Source organism: Sinocyclocheilus rhinocerous, unplaced genomic scaffold (genome assembly GCF_001515625.1).
Source record: "Sinocyclocheilus rhinocerous isolate Xijiao unplaced genomic scaffold, SAMN03320098_v1.1 scaffold1029, whole genome shotgun sequence".
NCBI classification, from domain to species: Eukaryota; Metazoa; Chordata; class Actinopteri; order Cypriniformes; family Cyprinidae; genus Sinocyclocheilus; species Sinocyclocheilus rhinocerous.
This window is the reverse complement of record NW_015664012.1, coordinates 89,734-101,551: the sequence shown is the minus strand read 5'-3', so window position 1 is coordinate 101,551 and position 11,818 is coordinate 89,734. Positions and strand designations below refer to the sequence as shown.

Sequence of the window (11,818 nt, the reverse complement as noted above, 5' to 3'; positions counted from 1 at the left end):
AATCATGTTATACAGAACTATAAGCGGGGATAAAATAATAATAAATAATAATAATAAAACTTGTAAATTACACATCTATCTTAATTACTTTACATAAAAATACATCTAAAATTCATTACACACATACATTTACACCACGCGCACACACACACACACATATTTATTTGCTTGTTTAGTGCTACAGGTTCAGAACCGGCCACACAAAGATCACTGCAGGTGCATGTAAAATGAAAATCATTAACACAACAAATTAACGTGTTACTGTATTCACAAGTTAAGTTTATAGAGAGACTAAAATTGGTGTTCATACCATGTGTGTGTGTGTGTGTGTGTTTCTTCACACATACAGTCTTTTCCCTATCAATCCATTCAAATACACACTGAAGGTTGATTCATTTAGGAATTAAATATTTGACTGTTTTAATGAATGAGTCACTGAATCATTCGTTCAAAAAACTGATTGATTTCGTGTTGTTTTGGATTTATTTTCATTGGCGAAATACGGCAAAAGCAGGCATCTAAAATGTAACTTAATACTAACTTTATTATACTTGTATAAAATCAATATTACATTTGTTATCATGCTGATATCTGGAGAAAAAAACATCACTCTTAGTGTGATACAGATTAACTATATTAAATGATATAAAAAGACATACTGAGGCATTTTGACTATAATCTTGAATCATGACCACACACTGATTCATCAAACCTGCTTTCTGGCAGTCTCTGTTCTTCCGACATTATTTTGTAGCAAGTAACGAATATGCTTCAGGGAAATGTATCGGAGTAAAAGTATACATTTTAATTAAGAAATATATTGGAGTAAAAGTGAAAGTTGACAGAAATATTAAAACTCAAGTAAAGTACAGATTCTCCCAAAAATACTTAAGTACTGTAACGAAGTATTATTACTTAGTTACATTACACCACTGTAAAGACATTGGTTTTTCAAAATACCTGCTGTGACATTTTCACTCTTACGCTCTTTCTTCCAAAATGACTAACAGTACCGTACACAATTAACAGGCAAATAGCAGGATGAGAAAATTAGAATTATGACGCTAGCGAGGCTTTAATTGCCAAGAGAAAGCTGCTAATAACTGCAAACAAAACACTCACACAGATGCTAAAACTGAGGTAGGCTAATAGCTAGCCAGGATGCAGGATGCTACTGAACTTACACCAAAACATGACATGACAGTAAGAATTTTTTATTTATTTATTTTAGTATATTATTATTATTATTATTTTGGAAAGAAATATACTTTTACTCAGAATGGACACAATAAATGCACCAAAAGTGACAGTAAAGACATTTATAATGTTATAAAAGGTTTCCATTTCAAATAGATACTGTTCTTTTGAGCTTTCTATTCATCAAAAAATCCTGAAAAAGTATCACAGTATCCACAAAAATAATAAGCAGCACAACTGTTTCCAACATTGATAATAAGAAATGTTTCTGAAGCAGCAAATTAGCATATTAGTATGATTTCTCAAGGATCATGTGACACTGAAGACTGGAGTAATGATGCTGAAAATTCAGCTTTACCATCACAGGAATAAATTACGTTTTAAAGTATAATTTTAATATACAGCCTTGGGTGAGCATAAGAGACTTCTTTCAAAAACATTTCAACATTAATGTATATTTTTGAAAATTTTAAACAAATCTTAATGTACATCAGTTTTGCCTTCATGCATACTAGTGTGATTCAAACCATGCTCAAAGTTTTGTAGAACATCAAATTGGATTTTTTTTTTTTTTTTGCCACAATGCATACCAATCATTTGCAGACTTCCACACTTGATTTTCTTGAAGTCTTTAAAGGGGTTTAAGGGCTTAAATCAATGTCACAGTATTCAGGTCTAATTGAAAGGCTAAAAAACATTTATTTCCTCAAAACAAAAAAATTCAGGCTACTTTAAAATGTAGATTGTAGACAGTTCTGCATGAACAATACAACCGTTTTAATGAAGTACAGGCTATAAAACACAACATCAATTCTTTGTCAAGCACCTCTCTGTTCTAATAATCCGGAGGTTGTTCTGAAAAGTGAGAGAGCAAATGGTCAGCGTGACATTTCATTGTGTGAAAATCTGTCTCCAGGAACGGCAGAGGGAATGATTCATATGATTTAAATGTTTGGCTGTACAGTGAGTTAAGGGCATTGCTTTTGTTAAAAGCATCATGCAGAGACATTTCCCCCTACGTTCCACTTACTCAAAAAGCAATACCTAAGGAGGAGAGGATGAGAGAAAGCAAAAGCCTTTTGCTTATTTTTAGTTAATATGGCTATCACTATTTCTGCTTGTTGAGTGGATGCTGTCATTGGTTTGTAATGTTTCTTATTTTAATAGCCTCATCACACAGGAGTGCTGAGAAGGTGAAAGGCTACTGGCGAAATCTCCTGAGAGCTCATTAAGAGACTCCTTACAGTCTAACCAGGAAGTTACTGACACCAGATGCTTCAATGTATCCGATATTCAGGCTGGGTGAAGATGGTGCAAGGTCTTATTAGACGTAAATGAGGAAACGTAAAATTGTACCCAGAAACTCTTTGATCATATTTTAAGATCATACTCTTTGATGATCACACTTTGAGTGAAAAGTCTAGTTAAGGTCATTTCAGACCAAAACTTGATGTGAAAAAGCAAAACGAGTCACAGATTAATGGTGTATTCACACCAATAGTAAAATGTATATGTGGTGGGCTGAATGAACCGCAAATTCGCCACACACGTGACAGATCATGAACACCGAATGCAGGGGAAGCAAGTTTAACATTTCAAAGTGAATCCAGTTTGAATCCATTTAGTTGTTTGTAAGTATAAACAGAAAAAAAAAAAAACTATATGAAAACGCAATGTTACAAAACCGATTCAAACCACATTTACATGTTGTTTAAAATCTGATGCTTTTCAGTTTGAATGAAGGTGAAATTGTTTTTAAGTGGGTTTTTCTTTGCATTGTTGTATTATTTGTATTTGCATTATTTGGATCCCAAAATTCAATCTGTAGTGGTGATCAAATTCACATGCGCTGAACAAACACTCTCAGTACCCTTTCAAAAGGTACTAATATGTACATGCTGGTTAGGTATGTTTTGAAGCATGGCATGGAACTTAGTTGGTCATGAGCTGGTTATAAGCTGGTTATGAGCTGGTTTAAGCTGGTTATGTGCTGGTCCTAAGCAACTAGCTCCTGCTCAGGACCAGCTCATAACCAGCTTAAACCAGCTCATGACCAACTAAGGACCAGTTTAAACCAGCTCAAACCAGCTGCCATGCTTCAAAACATACCTAACCAGAATATGCTGTTTTTTTTCAACAGGGCTATAGGTACTAATATGTACCTTTTAGGGGTAAATAAGGTAGGTGTAACTTTTGAAAGGGTACTGCCCCAGTGACAACTTTTTTTCTGAGAGTACACAGTCAGTCCTAAAGATTTCATTTGAAAAATGCATCAGATTTGGGTGCAGTGAACAAAGCTTTGAGTAACCTAGATAACTAGATGAGATGAATAAACTTGATGAATAAACGTGACTTACACTATATCCTGTATTGACGGATCAGACTATAACACACTGACTAACACCATTGTGTCTGTCATTTCAGAGCAGATAGGGTAAATTCAACACATTCGCACATGCTATCGCACATTCAAGGTTTAGTCATGCCCAACTTCATGGCTTTAGTGCGCTTTGAGTTCCCTCGACAGACATGATGGCAGGTAGAGAGGGAGTGAAGACCACTTATACAAAATGATCCCATCATCTATTGCCATCCATCATTTGTTCGCTCGTGTTTGCACAGAATTGCAGTGCATAACTCCCACACTACTGAACACTGAGTGGCGTTCTTGCAATGAATAACACTTCAGGGTTTTTTCTGTTCTCAAATGTACACACACAAACACTCAAATACAACAGTTCAGCCTAGATTTATGCATACAGCAAAAAGCACGACTCCTAAACATTACCAAGTACAATTCCTCAAGATGATACAACATCCCTCATCTGACCTACTGATACTAAAATGAGACATTCAACCGTCAAGGATGGCAAAATTTCAGCACGAGTCTGCCTCCTGAATTAACATATATTAAGTAAACATTATAATGCTCATACTGAACTTCTTACAATTTGTCACAAAATAAAGGACTCTGAACAGAGGTACAAACTGTAAGCAATAAACATGAAAAAGAGCATAATGGAGGAAGGAGGAAGACCTTATACCACAGCAAATAAAATGAGCAGGACATTCTGTATTTTCCATTCAAGTATTCTGATTTTAATCTTTACAAATGAGGATTTTAATTTTTTTTTATAATTGAGGCAACATGATCTCATTATTTAAAATATGCATATTTGAAATGTATATATATATTGCCTGAAAAATGTCTGAAAAATATTTCATGAGAAAAAAATCTTATCTAAAATTTAGTCTAGCCTTTGCAGACTTATATGTTAGCAAATCTTCACTATTTCTTGAGAACTTGACACAGTATAGTTATTCTTAACTAAAACGAATAAAAAATGTTTTCAGTAACTGAAATAAGGTGAAATAAAATAAAATATAAATATTAGATTAAAAATAATTTATCTCCGTAATGTTGCCAACTAACTGAATTAAATAAGTTAAAAGTACTAAGGTACGTCATTATTATTATAAAATAAATTAAAGAAACAAAATAAAAAAAGCTAACATTTTATACACATTACAAAAGCACAAAACTAAAATTTAAATGATAACTGAGAAATAAAAGCTAATTCAAACTATTAGTAAATACTATAGTAAGACTTGAAACTCCTTTCCCATTTTATATATGAGGTCAGAAGCTGCATTAGAATGAGTTTCAGAGTCTCTGAAGGTGAAAGCTGTGACAGAGGTTGGAGAAAAACAGAATTACTCACGTGTGCCATCAAAGCGCTTGGCGATGGTGTCAAGAAAGGTGTTCTGAGGGGCCAGAAGCCCTTTCATCACTGGCATGATGACTAATCCTCAGACCTCCATCACATACAGAACAGAGAATGAGAGAAAGTAGAGAGGAGAGAGGTGAGGTGATTTTGTCCGAAGTTCAAACTGTGTACAAGGTGCTAATGGCTGCTTGTTAAGGACCGTATCAGTTCAGCTGAAAGCCTTCTGCAGCAGTTTCACTCCAATCTTCAATGTCTCTGCTTTAAAGAGCATGTTGTGCAGTAATTAGATGCTATACACTAAGCTCAAGAAACTGTAGTTTGGTACTATGCATCCTTGTCACCCAGCAGTCTATGTCCGGATGGTTAAGTTTGTCTAATTTGTGGTGATATTGTGCTCACTTTCTACAGCCCATGAGTTTGGTACATCTGCTCTGCTCTCTCTCTCTTCAATGAAACAGCAGGATTTTCTGTCGTCTTCTCTTAAAATACTCTCAATATACAGGCTTCATCTCTTTACTTTGTTGGTTGTGTTCTGTCTCCTCAATGCCTCCTCTCAGTCTTCACACAGCTTGTCCACACTTCTCTTTTTTTCTTTGAATTCCAGTTCTTTGTTGTTTTTTTAGGTTGTCCGAATACGAGGTCAGATGATTCTTTGCATCCTTCTCTTCTTTTTCATCTGTTGTGTCCTCTCTGAGGCAGGTGTACAATCTCTACTGCAGCTCTCTTCCACTCACTGCTATCTCTCTACTCTTCTGTCCCTCCCTCTTTCTCTCTCGTTCCCTTTCTCTCTCCCACTCTCTTTCAAAAGGAAGAAGCACAAAGAGTAACAATGGCAAAAAATGGCACAAGTAGATCACAGTGAACATAGATTCTCGAAGAACCTTAAAAATTTACTAATTAGTTTAATTCATAAATATGATTTAATATGACAGAATAAACCTGAATACATTAGGTTGCACCAAAACAAGTAATTTTTATACTTTTTATATTATTTTTTATTTGTATATATATGTTTTTATTTTTACTGTTATCATTCATATTTTTATGAGGAATATCTATCTATGTATTATTTTTTTATATATGTGAATGTTTGGTGTTTGGACTATATATACAGTTTATAGTCAACAATTCTGTGTTTTTCTATATATATGGGGTGCTGTGTGTACATTAATGAGGAAAAAAAATTAACTTAAATGATTTTAGCAAATGGCTGCAATATAACAAAGAGTGAAAAATTTAAGGGGGTCTGAATACTTTCCGTACCCACTGTGTATATATATATAAGAGCTCAAGTTTTTTTACTATTAATATTCATATTTTTTATTTGGAACGATCTATCTATCTATCTGTCTGTCTACATATAATTATTACATACTGTATAATTATTAAACTACAATGAATAATAATTACATTTACCTTAACAGTGAAGCACTGATTGCTGCTGAGTGGATGCAGATATATATTTGTTTGCGAGAAGAAAATCTATCTGAAAGCCTGCAGAAAAATCTTTTGCATTTAACCAAATTAATATGGCACAAGCAGATCTCTAGTGACTGAGTGACAGTTATAGAGGCTGTAATGGGAGCAGTACGGAGTCTTAAAACCACAAATAAAGAGACTTTAAGGGCTGAAGTGGGTTTAAAGGGACATTGACATTACCAGAAACACAATAATTAGGTGGAGAGAGAGAGAGAGATGGTGTGAAAGGGAAAGCAGAACAGCCATCTGTGCTGAGCAGATATTTACATATATTACCAGACAAAAGCAGCATCTCCCACAACACACACAGGAATTTCTATAAGGGTGAAATCTGAAAGGATACAGCTCTGGGTCAATACTTACTGGCAAGGCTGCAGGAACAATCTGAAAATTTTTTTCACAGGCAGTGGGAGTCAAGCGATTAAAGCATGGGTCTTTGAAAAACACAAATTATCTCCTAAAATGTGTCAGGTTGTTAAGACAAGCTGTCACAATGATACTGGGGCAAGTTTTCACACGTGTTTGTGTATGATTCATTGTGTATGACTTTGCATTCATGATTATTATATTGGATCAAATTATCAGAAAAAGTCATAAAAAATCACATAGGCCTTCTATTTCATAATTTGTGATATGTTGTGGAAGAGCATTTTCTTCCCAAGATAACATTTAATTTCATGTTAGAATCAGAAAATACGTAAGTTCATTTTTTTTGTTTCTCTAGCTTTAGTTGTGTAGTTTAGCTTTAGTCTCAAGCAATTTAGTTGTTTTATTGAAGCTTTGTAAGTTTTCATACATTTCTCAAACCAAAAAGAGTGTTCTTGAACTTTATTGTGAAGTCAGTGTTATTTTACAATATTTACATCGTCTGCCGCCTGCTGACCAAAAAAACATACTACACATGACTAAAATATAACAACCCATCTTTATTAAAACGAGATAAATGGTTCTGCCCTGATGACTATAATAAAATGCTCATCATGAACATCTATTGAATTTAGTTGCGTGTTTCATTAATCAGGGCAGAGACAGGTGATAGGCCTATAGCTGTTCACTATGGAAATGAAAGGATATTGCACCTTGTGATTCCCTCAGAACTTTTAATGTTTGTTTTTAAACGAACATTTACTTAGGCCTACGTAAAATTGCGTACAACTTACGTTATAGAGACATAAAATTAACATTAAATTACATTTGACTGTATGTGACTTACGTTAGAGGGGAAACAAACCGTATATCTCTTTGGGTAGCCTAACTTATTAATCACAAACCTTTTTTTTAATCGAATCAAAAACGTTATATTAAAACCCCATTAAGAATTAGCCTTCTGTGTCAGCTTACAAATTGACGTCTCCAATGAACAGCTCTTCTGTGTTTTTTTTAAAAGCGGCAAGTGTCATCGTTTTTCATAAGCGTCCAGATCTTCAGGTTCCCTGGGCATCAGATATTTCAGCGGACGCTCCAGTCCGAGTCTCAAGCCCGCGAACACGAGCGGCAGGTGCCCGCCGTCCTCGAATCTCTTTCCCATAGTCAGGATTCCCGCCGCTTGATTGCGTGAGCCGTGCAGGAGTTGTTGCAGGCGGTCTTGGACGCGTCTCTCGCCCACTTTACGTTTGCCAAGTGTTAGAATCCCGACAGCAGCGTCGTTATTAAAACGGCCGATATGCCTGGCAACGGAGGTGTCGTTTCGGCGTCCCGCGCGGCACAGAATCTCGTATAATTTGCAGGACCTTGAAGCGCTCGAGCAGCAGGTGGCCACGCCCTCTGCGTCTCGAGCCAGGTGCGCCAGCAGAGCCATGAAGAGGAGCAGCCGAACTCTCTGATGGAGAGAGGATGCGTTCAATCAATGGCGAATATTAATTAAACAGTTCCAACGTTTCGGCGTCCCGCGCGGCACAGAATCTCGTATAATTTGCAGGACCTTGAAGCGCTCGAGCAGCAGGTGGCCACGCCTTCTGCGTCTCGAGCCAGGTGCGCCAGCAGAGCCATGAAGAGGAGCAGCCGAACTCTCTGATGGAGAGAGGATGCGGTCAATCAATGGTGAATATTAATTAAACAGTTCCAACGTTTTGGATAATAGCAGCGCAATACGGAGTTTTTATAACTTTTTATCCCATATAGAAATCCACATAGAAATCCTTCACCACACTAAAAAAAAAGGTTCTTATTAAACTATTCATCTGATTTTGATTGCTTGTGTTTTATCTGATTGTTTTTATGATCGAAAGTGATTTATGAAAATAGAATCTTCACCACACTAAAATAGGTTTATTTTAAATAATGAAACTCAATTTGTTTGTTAGTGTCCCTTTATTTGTTTGAATTGAAATATATATATTTTTCTTTTAAAAATGTTATTTTCCATTACCTGGCATGCAGGTACAAATAGAAAACTTTCAAGATAATTAAATACAGTTAAATTATAGCATATCTCACATAAAAATCGAATTGTTTATTCCAGGAATTCTGAGTTCTAATTACTATGAGTGCTGTCAATACTAACACTAGTTAGGCTATAATAGCCTTGTTGATTAATTTTAGAGATTTAATTAATTTTGGAGAAAAAGAAACATCTGTGTTTTCGAGTTAAATGTTTTAAATCTTCTATTTAAGAACCTTCTTTTGGAAAGTTTACTGATTGCGTTACTCTTTATCAGTTCAGCTGCAGCTTGTATAATTTTTTGGTTCCAATGAAGCTTCATGACCAGCATGTCATTGCAGTCATTGCAAATTAAACTGTATTATCCCCAGATGGAACCATTACAATTTTAGCCTTCAGTTTAAATCGATCAAATAATTTCTGAACAGTCTCTGACTGGTCTTACCTTGGCTGTGCAGTCCATGAGTCTGGCTGCTGCCCCGGTCTTGTTGTAGACAAATGTCATGTATCTGATGGACTTCAAATATGATGGTCCTTTCACTCTCTGATACGGGACTAGTGTTTTTTATACAGATGTGCCACCCTCCCCTTCATCCTCCGAGGTTAATTATAGGCATAAATTAGACTGACAAAGAAATCCAGCTGATATTACCCCCTTTATTTCTTCAATGTCATGTTTCTCATTTGACGCAGGATTATGATACAATAAAGAACTGTTAGGATTGTTAGCATCTTTGTCATTAGCGTGTGCCTGTATCCAAGTAATTGTACAGAGAGCTCTTTAGGACTATTGTGGAGGGGCAGACAAGCTTCGTTAGCGAATGCCAGCAGAATGAGTGTGTGATGAGGCCTGGACTTAATTAGCTGCAAATGTAGAGGGTCCTGATATAGTGACAAAAGGCTGAATGGAACAAAAGAGCAACTGCGCCACGGCGTCACTAACAAATAAAGCAGCAGGAGAATACGAATGACAGGATGCCTTTGTGTGAAGCGGAAGGTCAGAGAGCAGTCAGAGGTAATGACCACATACGCAGGTAGATGGAGCGTCCCAACTCACCACAGAGAAAGATCAGTATATTTATGTGATGTGTGATGGATTGCATGAGAGTAATGGCATTCACATTACATGTAAATGGAGGTTTTTGGATGTGAGCAAGTCATAGGACACTACAGAGAATTCTAGAGATGGCTAATTATGATGAAACGTACAGAGAAATGTAAAACATGAAGGAATTCAAAAATTATACAACACATATCATCTTAGTTGTAAATGACTGTATATGAATGTTTGTAATGGTCTGTAACAATGCCATGTGTCTTTGGATACATTATTTGTGTTCCTGTAGCTTAATATAACAATGCCAAAGTCTTGTGTTCGATTCCCAGAGGACACACACTGACAATGTATTTCATGAATGCACAATGAGTTTAAAACTTGAATGATCTTTTGTCATTTACTCTACCTTTGAAAAGTTTTTATTCAGCAATGATGCATTAAATTGATCAAAAGTGATCAAATAATGTTACAAAAGATTTCTATTTCAAATAACATTGTCTTTAACATTGATAATAATAAGAAATGTTTTTTGAGCTGCAAATCAGTATATTAGAATGATTTCTGAAGGATCATGTGACACTGAAGACTGGAGTAATGATGCTGAAAATTCAGCTTTGCCATCACAGGAATAAAATACATTTAAAAAAATATTAAAATAGAAGACTTTTTTTAATGTTGTAATAATATTTCACAATATTACTGTTCTTTCTGTATTTTTGATCAAATAAATGCAGCCTTGTTGAGCATAAGACTTATTTCAGAAGCAATAAAACATTTTATTGACCGAATTTTTGAACAGTAGCTTATGTCCTCTGATTTTTTGAAAATGTAATACAACATAAGTATAAAAAATGACCTGGAGACGTTTCTGATGTCATTCAGCTTTTATATAACATCATGTGGGCTTTATAAATGATGGACATCATCTAACTCAGATGTTATTTGACATTAATGTGACAGTAAACACCCAAATTCTTTGACCCAAACGATATTTCCCACCTTTGTCTCCCAACCATTTACATTTTCTGTTCCTATGAAGTTTCCACTGAAGAAAACTGGTACAGAATGACACCCGTTTACATAAATATAAAATAACCTCCATTTTAATTAACACCTACCCACAATATTAACAGCAGTAATAACAATATTCATGAACAGGGTGTATTATTGGGTGTGATGTGTTTCTTAATGAGATGGTCAAGTGTCCTTTACTTTGTCTTAAAATGATTAATTCTTCATTTATTGAAATATTTATTTGCTTGTCTGATCCTCAGTGGTGCTTTTCTCAACGACCGAGATCTGTATTTTCCCAGAGTTTCTAATCTTCCCAGTAGAGCCTATTTCCAGTTTAGAAACAATTTACACACTTTTTCCTTATTCAAAATACACCACATATGCATCACACATGCATATATATACACACACACACACAAACACACACACACACACGACCCCTGGAGAAAGGCCCTTTTAGGACCAAGGTGTATTAAGCTGACCGTTTTTATATTAGTCAGTTCTAAATTTCATACAAATGTGTGGAGGAGCCAGCAGGGGGCGTGAGAGATTCTTTAGTTCTAAGTTGGTGTAAAATGAGGAGGCCTTTGCCTCTGTAAGTGGTTTGCATTGTATTTTCTGTCTTGTTCTGTTTCCTGACGCTCTCTTTGTTTACTCAAAATGCTTTACATCTCTATCAGCAAGTAGTTTTGTACTTTTCGAAAAATTTGGTTCCGTCTGGAGTCTGGCGAGATTTAAGTTCAAAACCCTCCATGCAGTTTTGACCCATTTTAGACTTTACTGCAGATTTACGAACATACGTTTTTTTCAAAATAAGATAGTTTGAAGAATGTTTTAACCACTTTTGTCCATACAATGAAACTGTACGTTCAAAACAGCACTGGACCCCATTGACATTCATTGCATGGACAAAAACCACGAGAACATTAATATTTCAAAATACCTTCTTTTGTGTTAAACGGA

The 11,818-nt window shown here is 35.5% G+C and overlaps 2 protein-coding genes across 2 annotated transcripts in view; both read right to left on the bottom strand.

Moving 5' to 3' along the window:
• The window catches only part of LOC107729168 (potassium voltage-gated channel subfamily H member 4-like), a 23,923-nt gene extending 18,928 nt beyond the window's left edge, over positions 1-4,995 (bottom strand). The window contains exon 1 of the mRNA XM_016539564.1: positions 4,920-4,995. Within this exon, the coding sequence (XP_016395050.1) occupies positions 4,920-4,995 (76 nt within the window). The remainder of the gene's footprint in view (positions 1-4,919) is intronic.
• A 2,792-nt stretch (positions 4,996-7,787) lies between these two features.
• On the bottom strand, positions 7,788-9,289 carry LOC107729163 (orexin-like). The gene is made up of 2 exons (XM_016539559.1): positions 9,230-9,289; positions 7,788-8,247 (listed from the first exon to the last, which is right to left on the bottom strand). Exons 1-2 carry the CDS (start codon positions 9,287-9,289, stop codon positions 7,801-7,803), a joined length of 507 nt encoding a protein of 168 aa, XP_016395045.1. The 3' UTR covers positions 7,788-7,800.
• Between the last annotated feature and the right edge of the window lie 2,529 nt (positions 9,290-11,818).

What these genes read in the sequence shown, in the direction of transcription:
- LOC107729163 (XM_016539559.1), bottom strand. Translation starts at nt 9,289, where the DNA reads ATGACATTTGTCTACAACAAGACCGGGGCAGCAGCCAGACTCATGGAC. An exon ending in TCATGGACTGCACAGCCAAG is followed by an intron (nt 8,248 to 9,229) that starts GTAAGACCAGTC and finishes ATTCGCCATTGA; the next exon opens with TTGAACGCATCCTCTCTCCA.